The 27,783-nt window shown below is 40.1% G+C and overlaps 1 protein-coding gene and 1 long non-coding RNA gene across 2 annotated transcripts; one reads left to right on the forward strand and one right to left on the reverse strand.

Annotated features, from left to right (window-relative positions):
- ASAH1 (N-acylsphingosine amidohydrolase 1) lies at nucleotides 1-25,904 on the forward strand. The gene is given in 15 exon segments (XM_027825110.3): nucleotides 1-123; nucleotides 126-230; nucleotides 11,422-11,468; nucleotides 11,673-11,763; nucleotides 12,988-13,074; nucleotides 14,885-14,963; nucleotides 16,119-16,193; nucleotides 17,558-17,603; nucleotides 19,779-19,923; nucleotides 21,329-21,383; nucleotides 21,618-21,699; nucleotides 22,376-22,507; nucleotides 22,851-22,974; nucleotides 23,602-23,658; nucleotides 24,830-25,904. Coding segments are annotated over 15 exon segments (1,323 nt in total). The 5' UTR covers nucleotides 1-15; the 3' UTR covers nucleotides 24,920-25,904.
- Nucleotides 16,123-24,924, reverse strand: LOC122465741. Its single transcript, XR_006290770.1, has 2 exons — nucleotides 24,795-24,924; nucleotides 16,123-16,398 (listed from the first exon to the last, which is right to left on the reverse strand). It is a non-coding gene; the product is annotated as an uncharacterized LOC122465741 (long non-coding RNA).
- Nucleotides 25,905-27,783: the final 1,879 nt, after the last annotated feature.

Below are 27,783 nucleotides of genomic sequence, written 5' to 3' on the forward strand. Positions count from 1 at the left end.
GGTACCTTCCTGGGGATGATGAGTCACGTGGCGCGCCACACACTGGGCGTGGGTGGTGTGGTCTCAGGGCTGTGTCACATGATGCCGCTTTTCTCCTGGTTCCTGCGCTTGCCGGCTCAGTCAGGCTGCGGTGGCGGTGCGCGGGGCCCAGCAGCAGGATGAGTATCTCACGCTGGCCGCTGCTGGCGGTCACTGCCGCCGCGGCGCTCGCGGCGCTGGCCGAGGACCCGGTGAGCGGGGCATGGGGGGCTGCTACGTGGGGCAGGCTGCAGGGCTACTCCCCGCGGGTGACAGCTGGAGGTGCGGGGCTTCGCCCTTCTCCGAGCCTCACCCGCAGCGCCTTGCTGGGAAGCACCGGGGGGGACTGCAGCTGCGCCGGGCCGGGCGAGGGCTGCCCCTGCTTGCGGGACGGAGCGCGGCCCTCACCGGCCCGGGCACTCTCTGGGGTTGTGCCCCCTGCAGCGCTCTCCTCTCAGGCAGAGGCGGCCCTCGCCTGATTCGGTCTCTGGGTCCCCGGGGGAGGACGCGGAGCCTTGTCGGTACTAGTTGTGTGCATGGGCCACACCTCGCTCTTCAAGGCACCGCCCCAGGCTGAGAGAGGAGTGGGCTGCCGCGCCTGGGTTAATAGCAAGTAGGTGGGGGCTTAGGAGCCTGGGAGTCAAGCTGGTTTGTTATTCTTGTAATTGGTATCGGTCTAAACTTTCAGAGTGGGGTTCCCGAAACTAGGCACTGCAGCCTGACCTTCTAGCATTGCACAGCTGCAGTGCTCCTGACTGCTTCTCTTAGTATCTTATCCTCTGTCTTCAGGGGAGGCTGGGGGTGCATAGCTGTTCTGAAAGTTAGGCCACTTATCTAGGTACTGAATTCCAGGTGGCCAAGCTCCTAAACGGTAGCCCTTGTTAATGATGTAGGTGCTTGGTGTATTGCTGTGCAGAAAGTGGTACTGTATAGTCTACAGTAAGAGCAACTGCTTTTGAGCCTGTTTTGTGTGCTGCTGAAGTTATAGGTTCCCCTCTTCTTAACTATTTGCCCCAAACCACTCTTTGTGTGGGTTATTTGTAATATACAGCTTTATTCGGTAAAGCAGGAGGTGGTTGGGGCTGTTTACATTGTTTAGTGATGCCCTGAACCAGTTAACCAGTGGTCTTGTTGTTTAAGCAGGGTGATTTAAATGTGCAGAACTTTATTGGGAAAACTTGATTATTCTCTGTAGAAGGTATAGGCAGAAAACTAGTATTCAAATGAGATCTTCTAGGAGTAACCAGTAGCATTTATTATTCTACTTCATATGACAAAACATACAGTTAACACGTTCCCTGGGTTAGGAAATGTACAGAAAAGATAATACACAGAAAAAAATGGTGGCGGCCTATGGGAGAACATTTGTAAGACCCAACTTTCTCTAAAAACTCCACTGAAGTTAGTGTCCCAGGGAACTTTTCTGAATTGAAGCTTGGATTTTCTTCAGTGGGGAAAGAAAACACTTGAAAGTTTGCGCAATAACCAGAATAGCAGAAATTTATCCAAGCTAGTTAAACTCCTAGCTGATTAAATTTACACAAATTGGCTTTTGAGGTAGCCCGATGCAGCAAGTGAGCTAGAGCTCACGAAAGCTTATGCTCAAATAAATTTGTTAGTCTAAGGTGCCACAAGTCCTCCTTTTCTTTTTGCGGATACAGACTAACACGGCTGCTACTCTGAAACCTGTAACTTTCCTACACCTCTGAATTAATCCTCTCAATACCTGTAACTTCATTTCAGTAGTAGATGAAGTGAGCTGCGTGTATACATTTGTGAAGTGCTTTGTGATACTTTGAGATGAAAAAATGTTTGAATATTTGGATTACAGTAGTTTCTAGAGACCTCATTCAGAATTGGGACCTCATTGGGCTGGAAGCTGTGCAAACAGTAATAACTTAAATGCCTGTCAATATAATGACAAGTTTCAGAGTAGCAGCTGTGTTAGTCTGTATCCGCAAAAAGAACAGGAGTACTTGTGGCACCTTAGAGACTAACAAATTAATTAGAGCATAAGCTTTCATGGGCTACACTATCATAGAACCTAATCACATTAGCCATGCCTTAAGGATTCGTTCACCTGCACATCTACCAATGTGATATGCCATCATGTGCCAGCAATGCCCTTCTGCCATGTACACTGGCCAAACCAGACAGTCTCTACGCAAAAGAATAAATGGATGCAAATCTGACATTAGGAATCATAACATTCAAAAACTGGTAGGAGAACACTTCAACCTCTCTGGCCACTCAGTAAAAGATTTAAGGGTGGCAATTTTGCAACAGAAAAGCTTCGAAAACAGACTCCAAAGAGAAACTGCTGATCTTGAATTAATATACAAACTAGATGCCATTAACTTGGGTTTGAACAGAGACAGGGTGGCTGGGTCATTACACATATTGAATTTATTTCCCTAAGTTAAGTATCCTCACACCTTCTTGTCAACTGTGTAAATGAGCCATCTTTATTATCGCTACAAAAGTTTTTTTTCCTCCTGCTAATAGCAGCTCATCTGAACTAATTAGTCTCTCAGTTTGTATGGTAACTTCCAACTTATCTGTATGAAAAAATATATATATTTTCTCTTACTATATGTTCCATTCTATGCATTCGATGAAGTGGGCTGTAGCCAATGAAAGCTTATGCTCTAATAAATTTGTTAGTCTCTAAGGTGTCACAAGTACTCCTGTTCTTTCTGCCAATATAGTTAAGTTTTGTTTTAAGAAGAGTCCTCTGACTTTCTTCTCTCTAGTCCACAGCAACTTACAACAGAACAATTGCTTCCTTTTATGACTTTCTGTGGTCTAGGTAACAGTTTTCTTGTTTCATAAGATAGGAGTCCAGGAGAGCTGGCTGTATTTTAAAGAATCCTTATTGGGGTTACAGGAACAAACCATCCCAATGTGTAGAAAGAATAGTAAATATGGCAGGCGACCAGCTTGGCTTAACAGTGAAATCCTTGCTGATCTTAAATACAAAAAAGAAGCTTACAGGAAGTGGAAGATTGGACAAATGACCAGGGAGGAGTATAAAAATATTGCTCAGGCATGCGGGAGTGAAATCAGGAAGGCCAAATCACACCTGGAGGTGCAGCTAGAAAGAGATGTTAAGAGTAACAAGAAGGGTTTCTTCAGGTATGTTAGCCACAAAAAGAATGAGGGAGGCAACCTAGTGACAGAGGATGTGGAAAAAGCTAATGTACTCAATGCTTTTTTTGCCTGTCTTCACGAACAAGGTCAGTTCCCAGATTACTGCACTGGGCAGCACAGTGTGGGGAGGAGGCTGTAACAATGCTGGTTCTTGCAGGACCCAACTGAGAGTGCCAATTGAGGACCAATTGCTTAAAGCAGGGCAGTTACAGCCCAAGGCTGGAGTTTCTGTGCACACCAAGGCAAACCATAGCAGCTAAACAGAGAAGACTTCAGTTTTACCCCACTGGCTAACCACAAATCACACAAGCAATTCCCTTAGACACTCCAGTTTCCCAGTATCTCCACCAGTGCCATTCATTTTGGGACAGATGGTTATGAAAACCAATACCCCAGTAAAAGAAAAAAGGTTCTCTCAATCCCAAAGGACCAAGCCCCAGACCCAGGTCAATATACAAATCAGATCTTACCCACAAATCACGCTGTTGCCAATCCTTTAGAATTTAAAATCTAAAGGTTCATTCATAAAGGAAAAAAATATAGATGAGAGCTAGAATTGGTTAAATTGAATCAATTACATACAGTAATGGCAAAGTTCTTGGTTCAGGCTTGCAGCAGTGATAGAATAAACTGCAGGTTCAAATAAAGTCTCTGGAGTACATCCACAGCTGGGATGGCTTTCAGTCCTTGGTTCAAAGCTTCAGTGTAGCAAAGTTCCTCCAGATGTATGAAGCAGGCTTGAAGACAAGATGGAGGAGCTGCAGCAGTTTTTTATATTCTCTTGCCATGTGGTCTGTCTTTCTTTGTTCCAAAGACAAGTTGTCCATCACATGGCATGGAAAAACGTCAGAGTTCTGTCCATAGGCATGTCCCTGCATACCTTGCTGAGTCACAAGGCATGTCTGCCTTCTCTCAGTGGGTCAGTTGTATAGCTGATGGTCCTTTATGAGCCATCAAGCAGGCTAGGCAGAGCTGACACCAACTTGTCTGGGGTGTCACCCAGAAGCATAGCACAAGTTTGAAATACAGACAGTATAGAGCCAATACTTATAACTTTAAATACAAAAATGATGCATGCATACAGATTGCATAATCGTAACCAGCAAACCGTAACCTTGTCTTAGACACCTTATTTGACCCGTTTTACAATTTTGGTGCTACTACAGGACCTTGGTTGCAACAATGTTCTATACAGTCCCAGTTCAAGTCAATCACAGAGGTGACCAGCCATCTGTGGAGAGAGTGGTTCAGGACTATTTAGAAAAGCTGGACAAACACAAGTCCATGGGGCTGGATGCGCTGCATCTGAGAATGCTAAAGGAATTGGCGGATGTGATTGCAGAGCCATTGGCTGTTATCTTGGAAAACTCATGGTGATCGGGGGAGGTCCCGGAAGACTGGAAAAAAGCTAATGTAGTGCCCATCTTTAAAAAAGGGAAGGAGGAGGATCCGGGGAACTACAGGCCAGTCAGCCTCCCCTCAGTCCCTGGAAAAATCATGGAGCACATCCTCAAGGAATCAATTTTGAAGCACTTAGAGGAGAGGAAAGTGATCAGGAACAGTCAGCGTGGATTCACCAAGGGCAAGTCATGCCTGACTAATCTAATTGCCTTCTATGACGAGATAACTGGCTCTGTGGATGAGGGGAAAGCAGTGGACATGTTATTCCTTTACTTTAGCAAAGCTTTTGATACGGTCTCCCACAGTATTCTTGCCAGCAAGTTAAAGTAATATGGGCTGGATGAATGGACTATAAGGTGGATAGAAAGCTGGCTAGATCATCGGGCTCAACAGATAGTGATCAATGGCTCAATGTCTAGTTGGCAGCCAGTATCAAGTGGAGTGCCCCAAGGGTCCGTCCTGGGGCCGGTTTTGTTCAGTATCTTCATTAATGATCTGGACGATGGCGTGGATTGCACCCTCAGCAAGCTTGCAGATGACACTAAACTGGAAGGAGTGGTAGATACACTGGAGGGTAGGGATAGGATACAGAGGGACCTAGACAAATTGGAGGATTGGACCCAAAGAAATCTGATGAGGTTCAACAAGGACAAGTGCAGAGTCCCATGCACCGCTACAGACTAGGGACTGAATGGCAAGGCAGCAGTTCTGGAGAGAAGGACCTGGGGTTACAGTGGACGAGAAGCTGGATATAAGTCAAGAGCGTGCCCTTGTTGCCAAGAAGGCTATCAGCATTTTGGGCTGTATAAGTAGGGGCATTGCTAACAGATCGAGGGACGAGATCGTTCCCCTCTGTTCGACATTGGTGAGGCCTCATCTGGAGTACTGTGTCCAGTTTTGGGCCCCACACTACAAGAAGGATGTGGAAAAATTGGAAAGCGTCCAGCAGAGGGCAACAAAAATGATTAGGGGACTGGAACACAGGACTTATGAGGAGAGGCTGAGGGAACTGGGGATGTTTAGTCTAGGGAAGAGAAGAATGAGGGGGGATTTGATAGCTGCTTTCAACTACCTGAAAGGGGGTTCCAAAGAGGATGGCTCTAGACTGTTCTCAATGGTAGCAGATGACAGAACAAGGAATAGTGGTCTCAAGTTGCATTGGGGGAGGTTTAGGTTGGATATTAGGAAAAACTTTTTCACTAAAAGGGTGGTGAAGCACTGGAATGGGTTACCTAGGGAGGTGGTGGAATCTCCTTCCTTAGAAGTTTTTAAGGTCAGGCTTGACAAAGCCCTGGCTGGGATGATTTAGTTGGGGATTGGTCCTGCTTTGAGCAGGGGGTTGGACTGGATGACCTCCTGAGGTCCCTTCCAACCCTGATATTCTATGATTCTAAGTGAACCTTAATTCTACTACTGTATCCTTTTTCAAAACACTGAAATGACACACTTACTTTTGTCTGAAGACATGCTATATATGTCCTGAATACATTGTAAGCAGAGTTCCTCATTTTGATTGTTTTCCTCTAAGCATGCTTGATACAGAATACTGTTAGAACATTGCATATGAATGAATTTATACATGACTTTTTGATGTAACCGTAAGGTCTTGTTGAACAAGTGATCATACCTTTTAAAATATGAAATGTGGCCTTCACCAGTACAACAAATATTTGTAATATGTTTATAATGAAAGTACTGCAAAGGTAATTGAAGGGAGGCAAAGGGGATCTAAAAATCCAGCCAGATTCTTAGATCTGGATCTTGTAGTTGACTGCACACAGGTGTATCCTTGGGGCTCCATGTTCACATGGAGCATGCTGCTGTAGTGGTTTAGAGGCACTAGTGTGAAAATGTGTTAGGGTAGGCTATTTAGAGGTGTGGTGGGAGAGTTGGTGGTGAAGTGGATGACTATATAACTTTTAATTTGTGTGATTCAGTTTCTTAAAGAGCTTCAGGTTTCTCTTGATTTGATGCAGATGCATTAGGTTAAAGTATACTTCATACCACTGGCAATCAAGCTGGTTTCTCTTGTCACTTTGTCACTAGTATTAAATATCCTATATCCTAATGCTTTCAGTTACAGCTGTGTAACCCCATTGTATTGAGAATTGCACAGGTTATAACTGAATGCTTTCAGTGGGTTGTATACATGTAACTGAGGGCAAAACTTGTCTTGCAATTTCAATTTAGATACAACTAAAAGCAAAAGAAAATTGGGCTCACTAGCCATATCTGCATTGTCTGCAATTCTGTTAAGTTTTGTATTACTTGTTACTATTATTCTGAAAGATGAAAATCATCAGTAGGATTATTACAGCATGGCAGAATACTGCCCTGTAATGGGAGAGGTAAAGAAACTGTTTTATGGAACATAGAATTCTAAGCTGTCTTTAGTTACAAAAAAGATGCTGAATATCAATTAGTATGATAGCTTTAATGTGATATCTTTAATCTATAAGATACTATTCAAAGTTATAGTCGTGCAAAGGGAGATTACTAGGAATAATAGGGTTAGGTAAGGGAAATCTTAGACTGATTAGTGAGGAAAATTTCCAGAAATTCTGGAGTACAGAATATTCTTCCAAGGCAATGATGAAATCCCTGTTGCTTGGAATGCTCAGAATGGACAATTTAAATGTCCAGATGAACTTTATAAATGTAAATAGGCTGGGCTTGAAAAGTTTACCCAACTGTTACTAATCTGGGCACTAATGCTACTCTACAGTGACAAATTTGTGGCACCATGTTTCCTGCAGTTTACAAGAACTAAAACAGCTATATTCTGTATTTAAATGTAACTGTCAGCTTTCTATTTAATAAACTGAGTAAATGGATGGCTGACTTTTTTGGACTCCCTTTCTTTGTAACTTGGCTTCACTCACTTTGATCATGGTGTATCTTTTCTATGTTGTCTTCAGCCATCTTACCTCTTTCTTTGCATTGTATTATCTTTCTCCTCCATTATATTTTTTCCTTCTGCTTCTCCTCCACAATCTATTGTATTTCTCTTTCGTAACTTATGCTGCCACGCACCCTCACATACTTCCATGTACACATGAGATTTGGAAAAACTTTACTCGACATTTAACAATCAAAACAAAACCTGGTAGCAAAAGGTTGGTAAGAAAGATGCAGCCTGTCTGGGCCAATGTCCAAGCAAGAAGCTATCCTATCTTCAACCAAAATTCCCTAGCTATTGAGAAAGAGGAAAGTATAGGAATTTTTAACAAGATGCCGCTTCAGGCCCCTGCTTCCAGGCTCCACTTTTTGTAGCAGCCTCTGATTAAGTGTCTGACATTCAGAAGCCATGAAAGTGGGCTTCAGGTAAGTGAAGAGAAGATCTGTCTACTAAGAGCAGCCTGACTGAGAGGAGAGGGTGTGTCTCCTCTGTCCTTCCTCCAGCTTCATGATAGTTGTGAAGGAAGGGGTCTCCCTTACCACAGTAATAGTTCCAGACCTGCTCCTAATTTCATTCTGTTGCTGGGAAATGTGTCAATTTCACTGCTGCTCCAGAGAAGCTTCTGAACAGCAGTGGTGAAACTAATCAGTCTTGTCAATTTCATGCTTTTTGCTTAGGAAAGCTGTGAATAGTAGATGCTCTGGAACTGTCCTGAAGATCTGGAAACAGCAGTGTGTGTTGGTTCATGAATTGAAGGCTGTGTTTGTAACCCTCCACCTAGAAACTTGTCTGTTTTCTTGAACTTATTTTAAAAGGGTGGTGTTTTAACTAACTGTGACATAATACACACTGAGTATAACTGAAAGACTAGAGAAAAGTCACTTCTGGACATAAAGGACAGTTTCATCCACCCACCCCATACCCCCTTTGACTATGTGGGTTATTTTACACAAATAAAGAAAGGGGAAGCCTTGTAAAAGTGATTATAGAACAGCCAAAAATAGCTGGGGGATATAGCAGCATATGTAGGACTTGAAACACCAAACTTAAAAAAAAAAGTTGGATTTCAAGCTAATGTCCTATTATGTTCAATTTGCTAGAGGCAATAATATTTCCTCAATTAATATAGACTTAGGTTACCATATTGAGCTTCTTATAAACAAAAGGATTCTGGAGTATCCAGCTATCACTTAAAAAAAAAAAAAAAAAAAAAAGAGACAAACTTCCGAACTGAAATTTGTCATTTTGCCTTAACAGTAGATAACTAATAAGCAGTTGGGTGCATTGCCTGGAAGTCTGCAAACTTACACTGTTTACCTAGTTTTCTGTTATAATTTTGTTATGAAGGGATAATGTTTTTAAACAATGGTGGCAACAAAACCATGTATCATTTTGAGATACTTGAATATTTGTCTGTTTAGCAATGTTTTTCAGCCAGGTATCTGTTTTTGAAGTGGCACTGTACTAACTGCCTGACCTAGTCCTAATTTTGCTTTATCTGTTAAACAGATTCATGTGATGGAATATTTCCTTTTTGAGTATTGTGAAATGTAAAAGTTTCACAAGATGCAGTTTTGCTGTTCAGAATTCCTTTGTGCATGAGAATTCTGACTCCTTACAGCCTTCTCAGTCACCTGATGTCTCCAGCTAGCTTCCTTAATTTGGTAGTTAGCCTCTAAGTTTGAATTTTTTTTTTACATTTGTCTTAATTAGGAAGAGGATATTATAACTGCAGCATTGTGTTCATGCCCATGAATCTGCGTACTTCCTATAGTCACATCTAGCATGAGCTGTGATTCCCTTCATAAAGTTTCTTACCAATCACCCCAAACAGCAAGAATACAAATGTATTACATTTATTCAGCGCTCTGCTGATGACTGTTCTTAGCTGTGACTAGGACAACAGGGTAAGAGTAAGAAGCAGCTGCCAAAGGGTAACCTCTGATGGGTATAAAATCTCTTCGCTAGATTAATTTGTTATAGATCAAAAATCCTCACACCAATTATATTGCACAAGTATGAATTAACTTTAACGCTTTTAAGTGTCCTGTCTTCCTCTGTGATTGATACCATGGAATAACTTGTAAGATAGAAGGTATCTTGCACAATGTCACAGGCTGTTTGCATTTATGAATCTAGGGAATTTAAGATGAGTTGCCCAAGGACAACTTGCATCTCCATCCAGATTATTGAACACTGATATGTTGGCTGTCAGTTGTTTAGTCTGAATGAGTTGTATGCCCATTTGTCAAGGACAAACTTAATCTTTCTTACTGGTGCAACCAAACTGCAAATAATTGACCTTCTGCCTGTTTACTTGTAAATGGCATTTGTGCCCATAAAACACTTCAGGGTGCACTTATGATGTTAGCAGTGTGTCCTTGTTCAGTAGGGCAATGTGGGGTGTCCTTGGGTGAACAAAACTCAGAAGCAGGCTGGTAATTTTTTTCCATTACTTCTGTTAGCTGGTTACGCTTACAAGTCAAATGAGGTGAGTTGCCAGAGTGAAATAGCTGGTGCATCACAGGATTGGAAGCAGGAAGACTTGGGTTCTGACCCTGATGCTGACTCCTAGACTTCCCTATACTACAAAAAGAGTACTCATTGGGTGCAGCTGATATGCTTGGGATTATGCTTGCAGTTAATCAGTTTCTATATTGGTGCTGAATGTAAAATTAAATGGTGCCAAATGTTACCTTGCATTTAAGTCATATTCAGCACCAGTTTAGCTGCTCACGTCAGCAGTGGGTAATGTCTGTACCATATAGCAAGCTCTCATGACTTTAGGCGAACCACTTAATTTGTATGTGCCTTTGCCACCCATCTGTAAGACAAGGATACTATCTAACATGCCTGTCTTGCACGTGTGTGGTGATTTACTTAACGCTTCTGAATTATTCTGACCTATTAACAGAATGCTCTGTAAATGCTAAGTGCTATCACTGGCACCTCTGATCACAGTAGGAGTAATCAGTTAATATATAGGATTAAGTGCAAGCCATTAGCTTGTCCACTAAGCAATAAATAATAATTTCACTTGTTCAGCTTGGACTACCAAAATATGGGATTTTTTTCCCAGCCTGTTGTGATTGCTCAGCTAACCAACTAGATATATTATCCTTTATGATAAAAGTATGAATGATTCCTGGTCATCCCGAAGTACCCTCTTGTGTCTGAGCACCTTAAGGCCAGGGTTACTGTCCCACTTCCTCTGTCAGGCCCTCTAAGGACTCTTGCTTCAACACCCCTCCTTGGGGCCCATTTGTTACAAAAACATTATGCAAATAATCGAAAACAAAAGTCCCAAAGCATAGTCCATCTATATCACCAACAGTGCATCTAATCCATTGACATAGCACATACCACACTCCCAGTACCTCTTTGGTCCTCTCCTAGCCTTCTGCCAGGACAGCCATCTAACCATTTCACCTGGAGTATAACCCCACTATTCCCAGCAGGGACCCCTCTCTGCTGCGAGTTCATCCATGTCAGGGGAACATATCTCACTCCTGTCCTGTTAACCTTTTTCCAGCTCTCCAGCATGTAGTGTTCATTGGGTAAACCCCTCTGTTGCACCCTTGCCTTCAGTCTTCTCTGGTCCTTGGTTTCAACTCTCCAGCTTGGAAGTCAGTAGGTAACTTCCGCTCTAGCTTGGGGAGGTCAGCCAGTAAACACCTCTGTAGCTTTCCCCCAGAGACTGCCTTCCCTCTGTGCTTCTCCCTGATCCTTTATAGCTGCATGTGCTACCTGGTCCCCCTAATTGGTCAAACTGGAAGCACCTGTACTGGCACAGAGGAACTGGACATGCTTCATTTAAAAGGACCAAAAACCTAAGACTACTTAGCATATTAAAAACAAAAGTCAGATAACCAAGAAGTTAGTTTAAAAAAAAAAAAAAAAACACCTTGCATTCTTAAACAGTATTGTTTCTCTCTCTCTCTCTCTCTCTCTAGTTTGGAGAAGACTGCAGAAGTAAAACATATCCTCCTACAGGACCAACGTGAGTAACTCAAATTACTACTACACTTTCTACCACATTACAGGAAAACAGTGAATTGGGAAGAAAAAAAGGCAGTTTAAGCTTCTGGCTTGCTTACATAACAGAATCAAATGAAAACATCTCTTCCATAGTTTTGGCCTTGTACTTGGTATAGCACAAATGTATAAACTTGTATAAATATGAACTTTGGTACTCATTTTTCAGATTTAAAGGGACGGTTCCTATATACATCATAAATCTTGATTTACCACCCAGCAGAAGATGGGATAAGTTGATGAGTGACAAAAAAACAGAGGTATGAAATAAAGCTTTTGCTCTTAAGTTTAGCTTTAATAACTTGTATATAACTTTTTCATGGAGTGGGAAGAATTTGTCTTTGAAATATTTAATGATTAACGTTTCTAATTCCAGTCTTCTGTACTTAAGGTCTTGACCAGAAAAAAAAATAAAATAAGTAAACACTTTCTTCCTACAAAGTGTTTGTTGTCAAACTAGATCTGACTTAATAGAAGGTAAGTTAACTAGTAATTAGAACACTTTGAAGAGTGGTGTTTCCTGAGGTGGACTTAATTTTTCTTTTCCTCTTCAAATCTAAACACGTTTATTACGGGGAAATTGTGCCAGAGTGACAGCCTTCTTGGGGCTGAAGTATTCTATCCACAAACGCAGGATACAGTGGCAGTAGTCTTAACTTTCCCCACACGATCCAGTCAGTATGCCTCCTTCCTAATATGGAGAAACTGACTCTGGTGCTGAATGATTCCTCATCACCATACTGTTTTTGGCCTTCCTAACACTGTAAATTAAGGCACCGACTGTGGTGGAGTTTTTTGTGGAGTGGAAAGAGGTCACTAAATTTGGTTCATTCAAGCCATCTAATAAGCCATTGGGTAGGAATAGCTCTTGAACAATATTAATGTGTTTGGTTTGAACCTAAAGAGAAAAGGAACTGTGTCAAATTTTCAAATTTGCTGGTCTCTAAAGTTAGGCTTAAAAATCGTATTTAGGCCTCTAATTAGAAGTGGCTTTTTTCCCCAGATGTGTTGGGCATGAGCTTCTTGCATTGACTTCAGTGTCAGCTGGGACTGTTAATCACCTCTTAAAACTAAGCTAGTTCTGCTTTTGCCCAAATGCAGGTTTTAGGAATCTGTTTTTAGCTAGACTTGAAAACACTGGCCTATATTTTAGATCATGTACTCCCTCTTGAACCATGTAAACCAAATCAGTAGAGTTGCACCATTTACAACAGGGCTGCATTTGTTATGTGCTCTCAAGTGGAGAAAATTTGAAGCTTTTCCAGTGTATATACTCGAAGTTTCTTAGAGTAGGGCCCTTATCATCTTGTGTGAATAAGATAGCGAGTAAGGGTTCCAGAATTGGGCTCTTAAATGGCTACAGAGATTGGCAATGTTTGTCTCATCACTAGCATCAGATTATCATTTTCCTATCATTTCCTATATTAAAATGCAAAAGTATCACAATCTTGAACTCTATTAACTTAAAATTTTTGCCTTTCTAGTTGAAGACTGTAATTCAGAGTATTAAAAATATAGCAAATGCATTCATCCCTAGTGGCAAAGCGGTTGAAATAGTGGATACTAAGCTGGTAAGTATCTTCAGTGTCTAATTTTTTTTTTTTTTAATCCTCCAACTGCGTGCCCTAGCCTCCAGAATGCAGTCCTAGAATCCATAGAAATGTAGGGCGGGAAGGGACCTTGAGAGGTCATCAGGTCCAGCCCCCTGCACAGAAACAGGATCAAATACACCTAGACCATCCCTGACTGGTGTTTGTCCAACCTGTTAAAAACCTGGATGGGGATTCCACAACCTCCCTTGGAAGCCTATTCCAGAGATTAACTACCCTTATGGTTAGAAAGTTTTTCCCTTGCTGTAGATTAAGCCTGTTACTTATCCAGAGACTGAGATTTCAAATGTGATAGATACTTACTTACTCTTAGTTTAGAAAACTTATTTTCTGGAGTTAAATTCTATTTGAAGACAGATACTAAACTGAGGAAAAAATTATTGCAAGTGTTCTGTTTGGGGGAATTCTTATGAATTCAAGAAAGTTTGAACTTAGTCTTCCTATCTAGTAGGAAAATTCATATACCATTGAAAATGACGATCTCTTTAACAAAACAGACTTACTGCAATGCTGTTTTTTCTGCTGTGCTGTACTCCTACTTAGTCATTTCCTTTAGTTCACTGCATGTGACAAGTGTCTGACCACAACAGCACTTATGAATTTACCAAGCGGTCTTGATCAGAGTCCATTGTTTTGGACTAACAGCAAAACTGCGGCCCCCTCCCCTTTAACTACTAGCAGATATATGAAGTATTTGTGAGTAATTCTCGAGTGTGGCAAAACTGAATTGAAACAGTACAGTTTTTGAGCAGCAGCAGTAATATCTGGAGTTAAAAGTACCATTTTACTATGTGCAGTTTTGCAAAGGGTAAAAGGGACAAAAGCAAGAGAAATTGCAGATGTGGTGTTGATAAATCTGCTGATCTATATTGTAAGACATGTCTGTATACACTGCAATTTCCCTTTTATCCTTTGTAAATTTTTAGACCTCCTCAGCTGCTAAACTGACTGAAATGATTATCTTTAAAACTCTTAAGATAAGGAGACCCACATGACAGTCCTAGTGATTCTGAAATGCCTTTTACATCTGCTCTTAAAAGTTAGATTCTTTGGGTCAAACCTTCAAGCCTGGTTGATCCAGACTTGGTACAGGACCTGAGCAGGGAGCAAGATGACATGTGCTCAAGCTAATGTGCTAAAAAGAGCAGAGTGGATGTTGCAACATAGGCTAACCACCCAAGTACGGACCCGGGGATCAGGCAGGCTTGTAGCTGGTCAGCTAATTCTTTGCCAGGTTATCTTAAGCAGAGCTTGTGTGTGTCTGTCTTCCTGGACTGGGAAGTATTCTTAGTTGCAGTGTAGACATAACATTAGACAACTCTGCTTGCCTCATCCTGAAGGCAGCAGGCGGCCAGGTCTGTCCCTACACAATTTACAACGGTCTCATGTCACTCCAATTCGCCTCTGTGGCGGGGAGTGGGTGGTGTAGGTAGGGATTCCCCTAATGAGCATTATTATGAATGGTGCCTGGGTCTTGTCTTGGTCTTAACAGTCTGTGGTCTCAAAAATTAACCGGACGTTGTGCCCATCTCCATTGTTTGAGTGTAGAGATTTTAATAAACTAATTGTTATTCTTAAGGTGCTTTCTTGCTTTTCAATTTTTTTCCACAAACCCCTCAAATATTTGGAGATATTCAGTGTCCAGTTTTACGTCAGCCTAGAAAGATGTGACTATAAGGAGGAGAGAGCCTCTGTTTAGAGACCAAGATATGATTCATCATCAGTTACAATTTAAACAAGTCGTGGGTTTGGTATTTTTTTTGTCCCCCAGGTTCGGCTGATTTCCACCCTTCCCTACCCTTTCAATGAAGAGCTCAAAGGGATTGCAAATGCTTCGGGCATTCCTTTGGGTAATAATTTCAACATTTCAGTTCTATAATGTCTGAATCACTGATTTTCTCCCCCCCCCCCCCCCCCCCCCTTTAAAATTGCAGTGCATTTATCTATCACATTAGCCTACACTACCTAATTATTCAGTATATAATTGGTAATTTAATGATGCTTTATATGAACACATTATCTGTAGGAATATGACAGCAAATGACACTAGAAAGATTGCGACTTGTAACCCTTCTGTCCAACCATGCCCTCTCTCTGATGGCCTTGTGAAGCAGATCTTCTGCTGAGAGATATGGAGGCTCTCAATCTAGGACTGCTAGAAGTTGTAGCACTCCTTTGTTCAGAGTTCTTTGCCTTTCCTTACACCCGCTCCCAACATGCCAAGAGGGGCAGGGGTAGGATTGCTTGTGGGACTTTTCTCCCCAGAAAGGCTATGTGTAGCTACATGCCATAGTAAAAAGCAGGCTGCAGCCACACTGCAATGTGTAGCTACACATGCAAATGAAAGGCATCCCACTGCCAGAGCCACACTGCTAAAAATAGCCTTGTAGACTGGGGAGGTGCTGCTTGGACATGTGGAGAGCCATGTAGGGTACATACCCACAGGGTTCAGATGTGACTTTAATTGCCTAAGCAATGCCTCACCATCTACACTGCTGTTTATACCAGTGCTAGGGGGACATGCAGCGTATGTACTCTACATGCTGATAAGGTGTGTGTGCAGACTCTCACAATGGATCTCTGGATACTACATGTTCTCTGCCAGAATCCAGGCAGATCAGGAGAACTGCTGATCTGTGCTTTTCCCCCCCAACAATCCTGGCAGTGTGCAAGCAGCATGAGCAGTGCTATGTTGAAGATTTTGTGTAATGCAAGTTGCTGAACAAGGAAAGCTGTATCTTCAGTGTCAGATGTGGGTGGGCACATAGGTGCAAGAGAATCTAGTCCCCATGTTAGTTTAGTTCTTAAGATATTGAAGCTCCTTATACCTCTTGAGGCTCTTGCCTTTAAGTGAACTGGCCATTGACTCAAACCCTAAGAGAGTCAAATTGAAATTCTAGAGAGGTAGTGCTGTAGGATTCTCCTTTCTCCAATAGACTTCTTTTCTAATAGCTGCTCTTTTTATTGACAGTCTGGTACTGATTGAATGCTCCTTTTTTTCCTAGGAGAAATTGTTCTGTTTAATATCTTCTATGAAATCTTTACAGTATGCACTTCAATAGTAGCAGAAGATAAATCAGGTAAAGTCTGTTCTTAACCACTTTTATTGTGAATCTTATGGGAGCACATATGGGCTTTTATCCTGTATAAATACTTTTTGGTTGAGCTTTGATAATAGTCCACTAGGAACTTTGCTATTGCTGGCTTCTGTTCCTTGCTCTGTTGCTGTCCAGCTGGATGAAGTGATTTACTCAAGGTTGCTGTTTCCTGCATCAGTTTCCCCTTCTAGAAAGTAGAGATGATGATGATATTGAACACTGTAAAGCATGTTGTGATCTACAGATGAAGAGCACTGTGTACAAGTTCGGTATTTTATGTGGAAGATGCTCAGATACTGTGGTGATGGGCAGCATTTATATAACTCTAAACCAAAATAGTTTTAAGTGGCTGATTCATACCTACTGAATTAAAAAAAAAAATCACTCCATAGTTGCAGTGTTCTCAGTTGCTACGTGAGAGAACTGGGTTTCTGGTTTTGTTTTCGTGGTCCATTCTTTCCCCTTCCTAAACTGCACAGACACTAATATGAGTTGTCGCAAAAGGAGTCTTCCATTTTTCAGCCAAATGGGTGATAGCTTTGAGGGTAAGAGTGAATTCAGTGAACAAATGACATGAGGATTTCATTTGCTGCTTTTTCCCTTCCTGGAAATGAGTTCTGATATTGCATGGTCACTCTTCCCATAAACAGAGTTTTTAGAGCAGGGGAAAAAAACACCTTTACAAACAGAGTAGACCATCTACTTATTTAAAACAAAACCCTCAAACAGCTGTGGATTGAAGCAGTAAAATGGAACTGCTTTGTATTCATCATTCCAGGGACTCTGAAACACTATTAGCAATCTAAACTACTATAACTTTGCCTAGGTTTCAGATTTACTAGAGTAGTTGAAATGCCTTTCCAAGAAGACACAGCATTTTTAAAGTTACCTGATTATGTATTCATTCAGGTGTTCTATCATGTTAATTTGATAACATTCCATTTTATTTAAAAAAAAATGTAATGGAAAAACAGGGAGAATTGTATTTTAATCCCCAAATGTTGGGGATTGGAGTCCATTTTGATATGGAAAACAATGGGACAAGTGTCATCAGAGAAAAAACGCTAAGGTTAGGAAATATTAAATTTTAGAAAGGAAAAGCTTTAGAAGCAGACTTGTTCCAAATATCTTTTTGGCAAAAGTAGCTTCTTTGGTCTACCTAATCATTCTTAATATAGAATGGTATTCCTTAGCATCCATATTGGTATAGCAAGAACACCCACAACAGCATCCAGTTATAAAAATCTATCTGCTATGAGTTCAGCTTGCCTGTTTTTCTTTAGTTAGAGCCTTAACCCCCTAGACATGCCTGTTATATATTAAAATAACTTCTCTTCTAAATCCAGGAAAGCTGTACCATGCTAGAAATTTAGATTTTGGACTGTTTCTGGGGTAAGTACATGTGTGTCTATCTGCCCGTTAGAAATCATAGAATGATTCCAAATAAGAGTCCTAAAAGCAACCAAGGCTTGAATGTTACTCTGCTGTTTTTCAGTACAAGCTATTAATTTAACATTTACACATTGTCTGTCACAACTAGTTACTGTAATTAACTCTTCACTGTATATTGCTAGTATAATGAAAAAGACTAGTACAGGGTAAGAATACAGCTCTTTACCTCAAATAGTAAAATGACCCTTCTTCCATACTTAGCAGAAATGGCTGTTCCATTTTTTAAAAAATCATATCTTGTCCTGCTAGCATGGAAGAACCCCATAGATGGCCCAAGTGAATCCCCCCCACCCCCTCACACACACCAGGGAATGGACACGAATAGTTGCTGGAAACACTTGCACTCTGTGTGCTCCACTCTGTCCCAGCAGATGGAACTCACTCCAGAGCACAGCATCTGCTGTGGCACAGTACACAAAAGAAACAGCGTACAAGAAAACTAGTGGATCACCAAGCTTTGGCTGTGGTCAATAGGTAATTCTTCTAGTAGCATCATGTGAACTGAAGAAGCACTTGTACCATGCCATCTGGATTATTCCTGCTGCTTGTTTTATGGTCCTGTGTGTGTCTACACACACACACACACCCCCAACAGCACCATCAGTGTGAACTCTGGAATTGAGTTTCCTTAAAAGGATAGCTTGGGTCAAACAGACTTCAGCTTTTACATCTCCTAAGATCAGTAGAAATGTTTCCATGGAATAATCTTCTAAATTCTCTTGGAGAGTTTGCATCCCAAATATTGCCACATGCTAGTGCAAGAGTTTGACCAGTTTGTATTTTTCTTAGCTCAGAGATTGTAAACCATAAACAGTATAAATAGTAAACTGAGTATGAAACAAGGGTGAGATTTTACCACTCTTAAAATTATCTCTGGTGCTGCTTAATGTGCTTTGTTTTTTTAAATATGTATACGTTTAACCTGCCTATCACTGTACTTTCAGGTTGTTTTCCGTTTTTTTGTTAAATAACTATAATCATGTAGTTATATGTCCTTAGTATCTGAGGCCTACAGTGCACCTTGCTGCTTATAGACAGATGGACTAGAGACTCAACTGTGTAATATTTTGAGAAATGTCTCTAAGCAATTCAGTTTAGATTTGGGTAACAGTTATCGTACAGGTCATTGTTTTCTTGACTTCTCTCAGCATTCACAATCTCTGTTCTGTCCAGAGGCTGGAGTCTACTCATTATTATATATCTTCTAATGATTCTATATCATGTTCCCTTCCACTCACTTTGTTTGAATAGCGTGAGCTCCATTGTTTGGCAGTAGTTTTCCTTCCAACTGTCTTTATAGCCAAGAATTTCAGAATGCCATTAATTTATTCACCCATTACATTTCTGAAAGGTCAGTTTTATCTAGGTTTTTCCTAATACCTCCACAAATTAACCATAACTACTATCTTCTCCATATTTTTACTAGAACTTCTGCTCTTTTATTCGAGCTTCATTGATCAGTGCTCCTCAGCATCTTTCAAATTTCCCTTGACTAATATCAATAATAATCTCCCCACAAAGAACTTCATCTCTGGTTCTTTCGGCTTTCAACAAAGAAAACCTCTGTCTCTTTAATGAATCCTGATAATATTGCATCTTTGCTTTCTCAATGTCTATATAAGATAAGGACCTGGCTGAGACTTTAAACTAAAGATGGACAAAGGGTGATCAAATCTCATGGCGGAGACCACCAAGAGGTATACATCTTTGGGGTGCTTTAAAAGTTTCAGTAGCTCCTGGAATTCCAGGTAATCTCTGCCAAAAGTGGTGTCGTTATGACAGTTGAGATCACTTCATGACCCCTTACTAATAGGGTTAGGGTGGCTTGGTAAGTATTGCGTAGAGGTCCAGTTTGGCACTGAACAATCAGGTATGGGCCAGTTGGGTCTTTAAAACCATATATTCACCCATAAACTGCATTTTATAAATTTGCTTTACACTTTCTTCATGCATAGATTCGCTAGAAGTAAGGAATTAAAAGTAATGCTAAATGTGGAATTAAGAACACTGTTGTATTGGGTTTATGTGTACATTAATGCATAGTTAAATGTTGCAGTCTGTATAATAACATGGGTTAGCAGAGTTGTCTTAATAATGCACACTTTCCTTCTGTAGGTGGGACATAAAAAATAGTTCCTGGATTATAACTCAGGAACTGAAGCCCTTAGTGGTGACTCTGGACTTCCAGAGAAACAACAAAACAGTATTTAAGTCTACAAACTTTGCAGGATATGTGGGCATGGTGTCTGGAATCAAACCAGTAAGTATTCTTTGTTTGCAACACCACAAAACTTTCTGGCTCAGATTTTCCTTTTTTAGAGCACAATTCACCTTCCTTCTAAGGATCAGTTAGGAACAGGTTTGAAACTTATTCATTTGTCACCTTCAGAGACTGTCCATCTTTTGTAACTGAGCCCTTTACACAAGTTATAGCATCCAAGTTTACTTACAGTTGAGATGGAAATGTACCCTTCCAAAGAATGGAAAAAGAAGAAAGGATACTTGTTGGAAAATGCCATTGATTTGCACAATTTCATTATAAAAGGAAATTGCCCACATAAAATACTTGAACTTTGAAGCTAGCTTGTATAGCTAAAGGAAAATTTCACACGCTCTCAAAATTCAGAATCGTGCGGTCTTGTATCCAACACAGATTTGGCTTTAAAAAAAGGAAAAGTTAGATGAGCAGCTTTGTGAGCAAGCAAAAAATGAGATCACCCGTGATTCCCAAAAAGACGAAGAGCTGAACTTGGTCAGTGTTCTTAGTGTTATGTGTTCATCTCTCTTCCTGGCAAACGTAGGCATGTATTTTAAATTAACTTGTCTTGATTTACAGGCAGCTGAGATCTGGGGTTTAATCAAGATTTTAAACACTGACTATACACATACACCCTGCTTCTCAAACGGGTGGCTTTTCTCTCTACCTCCTCTTTTCCCTGTATTTTACCATCACCTCAGATCTTCTCCAAATGCCCTGTTCCACTCTTCTCTACCATTTTAGCCACAAACACAGTAAAATAAGCTCCAGCAATATAGAGTGAGCTCCACCTTCAGGAGTCTAGGCCTTACCTGTTGAGTTCCCTTCCCACCCCACTGGAGGAGTGGAGTACACAGGAGGGGTTGGGGAAATTAACCTGGAAGCTCATGCACCTTCGTAGTTTCATGTGCGACTATAATTTATAAGTGTGGTACCAGTGACCATGCCATGGGGCAAGTCTTCAAGCCTGGAACTTTCCTAAGGTCTGGTCTCCTTCTGGGAGACTAATTAGGTGGCTAAAAGGGAGGTCGGATACATTATTGGCAGGTAGCTGATGTGATGCTCCTGTAGTGGTTTGAAGGGAGAATGACCACAGCATTGGATTAGCACAACAGGAGAATCTTCGTGGCTTGCTACAATAGGCTACAAACCCCAGAATCCAGTTTAGCCTGGTCTTACCCACATCTGGATTAGTGAGGTTCTGCTGCACGTGTCTAATTTTGCGATTCCTTTCTCAATGGGTAGTTCCACTGGTGTCTTCTGGGAATAGTCACACACAGAACAGATTACAGGATCAGGCTATATGTTCACCTTAAAGTACAGTGTTACTCACTGCAGTGTCAGTAATTAGTAAAAGTATCTTTCACTTCATTATGAAAGTTAACTCATTTTGTTTACTGTTTCCCAGGGAATTTTCACTCTTACAATGAATGAGCGCTTCAGTCTTGATGGTGGCTACATTGGTGAGTAACTGAGACTTGTTTCTTGAATATATAGCAAAGTTTTCAAAATTTAGGGGCACCTGCTAACTTACACACAAAAACAGACTGAAGTCAGTATCAGATGTACAAGACGGGGAAAACAGAGAAGCTGAGGCTAGGGATTATACCAGGTATGTAGAAGCTATAAAAGTCAAGGGGAAATAAGATTGTGTGTCTCTATGAAGAAAAGTTGTTATAACAGGTGATTTCTTTCAGGAATCTTTGAGTGGATTCTTGGGAGGAGAGATGGTATGTGGATGGGTTTCCTCACCAGAACTGTGCTAGAGAATGGTACAAGGTAACATGTTTTTTCTGCTCATCTTCCAGTGGGTTTGTTTATCGTGGTAGTGTTGTGGATATTAACATTTAGAACCCCCCTACTCTTTTTTTTAATCTCTTATTAGAAGCTTGAAAATTAAACTGATCTCTGCCTATTTTGAAAATGTGTGGTAGATCTTTTTAGAAGCTAGAAAAGGAACCTTTTCCTGGCATGCATGTGTGGGGGTTCCTGACAAGCCCTTGTTTTCTTAAATGAAGCTAAAATTAACAAGACCACTTCCACCTGTCAAGTGGCGTATCATGACAGAACCTCTTCAGACACTAACATAGGTTAGGATGTCATGATATTGGGGGGAAAAAATGCTTTGTTTCGCTGCAACCCACTAGGTGGATCATAAAGTTCCCATTTCTGTCTTGACAACCATTAAAAGAAAAAACTGTCCAGGAGACGTCTCCCAGAAAACTATAGGCTTTTTTAATAGAAAATCAAATTGTAAACTTGAGCAGCTTGCTATTGGAGAATTTTTACTTCTAGAAACTCAGTATTGTTACTTTATATAGTTCTATTAAAGTTTACTTATTGAATAAGCCTGATATAATGGAAAATACTTTGAGCATCAATGTTTGGGTATTCGTAGGGCTTAAAGCACACGAGTCTTGTTGAACTACATTTTTTTCTCTAATGCATTATTTAGTTATCAAGAAGCAAAGGACCAGCTGGTTAAAACAAGACTACTGGCTCCAGCTTACTTCATACTGGGAGGAAACAAATCTGGAGAGGGCTGTGTGATCACCCGTAGCAGACAAGCTGCCTTGGATGTATGGGAGTAAGTACACTTAAGAGCAAGACAAATTCCATTGACATAGGCGTGCCTATGTCTAATGTATGAGCTCTTTTTTCCTTAAAAGAGAGCAAGCTGACTCTAGAATCTTACTGCTTGATTAGAGTTTTTAAAGCTTTTAATCCAAAAAGCAGTGTTTTGATATAGTATCTGGCTTATTCAGGAAAAAGTGCTTTTATAATCCTAGGCTATTTCACTAATCTGCTCAGGAATCTCAAATTCTTTAACTAGTGCTGTCAGTGAAATACACTTTTCCCCTTATGCTAACCATATCTGTATCTGGAGTATTTAACCAGAAAATGAACACACATTTACATATCTTTTCAAGCCTTAATGCAAACTGGGGCACATGGTATGTGTTGGAAACAAACTATGATCGTTGGAAGGCTCCCCTTGTCTTGGATGACCGTAGAACACCTGCAATGAAGTGCATGAACCAGACAAAGCAAGAGGTAAATATTTTAAAATAACTTAAATTTAGTATTTTGAAATTATCTGAACTCAAGCCACCTCATAGTAAGGGTCTGCACTAACCATGGCAGTTCAGGGCATTAGCTTGGTAACAGGAACAACTAAGGCTTTGTGATGCAAATTTGCCTACATGATGTACGTATAAAGCAGCTCAGCTGGCTGCTGCTAGGTTAAATGGGAGGCTTCTTCCTGGGCTAGCCTGAGGCTCTCACTGCTTTGCATTTTTAAACTCCAATTTCTGAAGTATTTTTTTCTTCAGCAGTGCAAGCAGCTTTGGGTACAACTGATCATATAAAAACGCTTCCGAAACTACATATAGGGATTGCTTCATCCATGAGCAAAATACTACAGCTGAGTTTACAGGTGCCAAATGCTACAAAACTGCCCTACCTTCAGCAAAGCCTGGCCTGCCAATTTCTAGTGCCTGCTTATCTTCTGTCTGGAGGATGGTTGGGGAGTTATGTATTTTCAGTCTGCTTTAACTTTATAGCTTAAGTAGTCAGCAAAGATGATAGGTCACTGTTCTCAGCATGATCTTGCTATGTAATTTGTATGTAAACATGAGCTAATATAAACCTAGCTATTTGCAATTTACTCATCTCTTTCAGAACATCTCCCTACCAGCCATCTATGATGTTCTCTCCACAAAGCCTATCTTAAATAAGGTAACTATTTTTTCACATTTCTTGCAGTGGTGGTGTATTTCCACAACGTGGGTACATCACTTTAGGCCAGATTCAGTGGAGTTTCACCTACTTATGGCTGAGTCTAAATTTGACCCTGGTTGATCTCTGTATATTTTGGTAGACACTTGAAACCAAAAAAAAAATTATTCTTGGTCTTGAAAATGTAAAAGAATAACCAGCAAGACATCTACTGAAACATCAGTGAGAATGCAATGATCATACTAGCTTGGTAAGAGGATGTGCAGCAAATCCAACTTCATCAAAAAAGGATGAACATCTAATCATTTCTAATAGCAGTCAAATTACACAAGCAAGGGAAAGTACTGACATGAGATTCCTAAGTAAAACTTCCTTCAAAATATGTTGGTGTCAAAGTTCTCTGGCACTTGCAAAATGTATATGAAATCATTTAAACTTGTATCTGTAAATAGTCAGAGGCAAAAACACTTAGTGAATCTGACCTCATCCAAATCTCATGCTGTTACCTATGAATTTAGAGTTTAAATATCCAAGGATAAATCTGGTCCACTCTGTTTACAAATTGTGACTCATCACACACACCTTATCTTCCTTAGTGCCAGGAGCAAGGAATCTAATGTCAAGGAGCACAGATCAAGGGATGAAAAGTGTTTGATTTATTTTTTGTAGGGGTGATGTAAATTTTTGGATTATGTCTCCTCTTTTATAAATACACTGATTCAAAAACATTTCAGAGGTTCTGAGCCTTCATTAAGGATAGTACAAAACTGGTTAATTGGCGATCCACATAACTTTTAGACTTAATTCTTTTAAAACTTTTGGGTTGCAGCTCAAGGTGCTACTTTCCAGCATGCCTAAAGTTTTTCTTTTAACATAGAATGGACACTTGTCAGTTCTTCAGTGGGATTAGGATTAAATCTAGTTATAACTGATCATAGTGGCTAGACTATAGGCTTTTTACCTCTGTGGATGGCAAGAACATAATCATATTTTTGCTCTTACAGCATACACCTAATGTTTTACTAAAAACAAACCTCATAATATACACAGCTAGAAATATTAGAAGCTAAAAGTGCCAAATAGTTCTCATCCTCTGTTCCTCAGTGACTATCTGAAATAGGTAAAATGTGACTCACAGGAGGGATAAAATGAGTTTCCTTTCTCTTGCTAGCTGACTGTGTGCACAACACTGATGGAGGTTTCGGAAGGCCGTTCAGAAAGTTACCTGCGGGAGTGCATAGGTTCCTGTAGTCCATGGTGATCCTTCACCCATCTGGGATGAGCTCTGCCTGTTGGAATTGGATACCCTTCAATAAAAATAACTGTACCTCTGGAAAGGGGCTCTTCAGCCTACAGATTTTTCATCAGAAGTTTGATAGAAGCTCATAGATAGCTATCTGCAGATAGCTAAGAATAGATCCAATGTAGGACAGGTCATCCATCTGCTTCCTTAATTATTGACCGTTCAGACAACTGTCAGACAACTAGCATTCTTTTGTTTCTACTTCCAAGTATCTTTGCTGTAAGTGTAATACAACAATCACCTATTGGTCCCTTCTAATTTGTTACCACAATTGTTCACTATAAGAAAATTCCTTTTTTAGATTATATGCTTTTAAACTACAAAATTGCATTAGCATGGCACCCTCTCCCAGTATGAGAGAGCTGGGAATGGTGTAAGAAAGGCAGTTGATTAATGAGTTCTTACTCTCTCTTTTCACAACAAAATTAAGAGTTTATATTGTTTGGAAGAATGTTTAATGCAGCTATTCCGTTATTAAGGATGTATTTCTAAAATGTCTGTGCGTAAAATGACCTATCCATAAAGTAACTCCTATTACAATAAACAAGCTGTTGGGGAATGTCTTGTGTTAGATCTGGGACAGAAGTAGACTTTGGTGTTGGGGAGATTTTTACCTACGTTATTTCCTTGGCATGACATTTGCACTCTAACAAAAATAACGTTTCAAAACATTAATATTCCTCAATTTTCCTAGAGAATATCTATCTATTTTGACATCCAAAGTGCCTATGTATGAGTCACTGGTGCACAAGACACCTATGTACACACGTGTAATATAACAGTGTCACTTGCAATGAAAATAGGACATTGCAAACAACTTGCATCAAGTAGAGAGAATATACTGTGAGGAACATAAACACCAATTATTAAATAGCAGATGAATCCATAATGTAAAGCTGTACAGAGAGTGTACTACAATAAGAAGTATTTGAAAGACCAGTAATGTTGGTTCTATTTCTCAGTTGTTAAAAAGATCCTTACATAGGACAAAGGAACTATAGAAACCAGAACTAGTAAATTGGGACAATACTCAAACTATAGGGAGAAGTTGAAGATGCTTACTAGAGCTGAGTGAATGGGTTTGGTTTTTCCAGTTCCTGGGCAGAACTGAAAAATCCCCAAAAAACACTGTTTCAAAGTGAAACTTTTTTTGTTGTTCTTGGTTCTCTGCTTGTTTTGGGTGGTTTTTCTTTTGTTTCAGAATACTTAGAGGGTGAAACACCTAAAACCAAATAGCTACTTCTGAACAAAACACAATTTTGAAATGAAATGCCAAAATATTTCATTTCAAAATGGTCAACTTAAACAATTTCAACTTAAAAAAAAAGCTGAAGTAGTGTACACACTAACTTGTGCTCTAGATACTTGGGTCACATTGGAGGCTTTTCCCCCACCCACCTGATACTGTCTTAGAAATTTCAGAGAACCACGGTCTCACATAGAAATGGAAGTTTTGAACATTGATTTTAATTTTTGGGGGGGGGACTATTGATATTGCAACAGTTAATAAAGATGAAGACCATGTATACCAAACTGTTAAGCAATTACTACTATTATAAACTTTCTGGTTTCTATTCTCAAACTATAAAACAAATTAGGGTTTAACAGGATATATTATTAAAGTGGTTTAGGGGACTACTCAGTAGGTTTTAATTGCATCCAAACAGAGGCAACGTTCGGTTAACATATAAAGCGCCGACTGTCATTTCAGGGATTTTTTTTTTTTAAAAAAGTACCCTATTTAAACATAATAGTGTGAAAGGGAATGTGTATACAAATGTGGGAAAGAGACTAGACAGTATTCTAATGGTGTGGGAAGACCAATGTTTTGTATTCCATGGCCAAAAATATTCCTAAAAAGTGAGGTTTAAGTTGTAGTCTTCACTGTAGTGCTTAATTTAATTTAAAGCAGACAACAGAACTAAGTGTGATTAAATATTGAGAATATGGTGATTCTGTAGATGCTAAATTCACACCCCACTATGACTAACTGGCATGGTAGTCAGACAGCTACACACAACTTATCCTAACTCCATACCTTTGCAAAGTGCTGTAAAGATGAAAAATAGGTAGCTCAACACTGGATGTTCAATAGGTCAAGAGCTTAGTATGCGGAAGCCATAAACCTACATTGCAACAGTTATGAAAGTCTCCTTTGATGCATGTGATTATCATGGGCAGATATCACCACCTCCTATACATACGGTTGCAAACTCTTCCCATTAGAACTATTTTCCCACAAACTCAAATTTCTGAAATATCTGCCTTTTGGAGTTTGAACTACTGTTGTGTGCTTTAAGGAACATTCCTTTGGAAAGGATAGACTAAGTGCCTCCAGCAATTTTAATGCATTCAGAAAAGAAACTTTTTAAAAAACTTGTCAAAGGGGAAAAAAATCCATCCCAATCAGTTTGCTAAAACTATATAAAAATGACATCTCTTTCCCAGGCCACTCTCCCTACGCTCCCCCATATGCTCCTAGAGGAGGCTGGAACCTGCCTTAGGGTCTGTCACAGGGACCACTTAAGCAGCCAGCCTATCTTAAAAAAAAAAAAAATCACTTGTGAATTTTAGTAATTTTATTTACTGAGAGTTAAATAAAAAAAGTATTAATCTTTCCCTAAACTGCTAAAGGATGTGCCCAAAGTCTATTTAAATGTGTGTGTAAATTTGTGGGAAAATTTTACATAACTAAAGTTGGTTACTTGCTTTGCAGGATTCCAAGAAGTGAATGAATAAAACTTTCTGATGTGTGGAGTATGTGTCATTGATTATACCTGGGATTAGTGCCTATCCTCCACCTCCATACATTAAGCTTGTAG

Source organism: Chelonia mydas, chromosome 4 (genome assembly GCF_015237465.2).
Source record: "Chelonia mydas isolate rCheMyd1 chromosome 4, rCheMyd1.pri.v2, whole genome shotgun sequence".
Classification (NCBI taxonomy): domain Eukaryota; kingdom Metazoa; phylum Chordata; order Testudines; family Cheloniidae; genus Chelonia; species Chelonia mydas.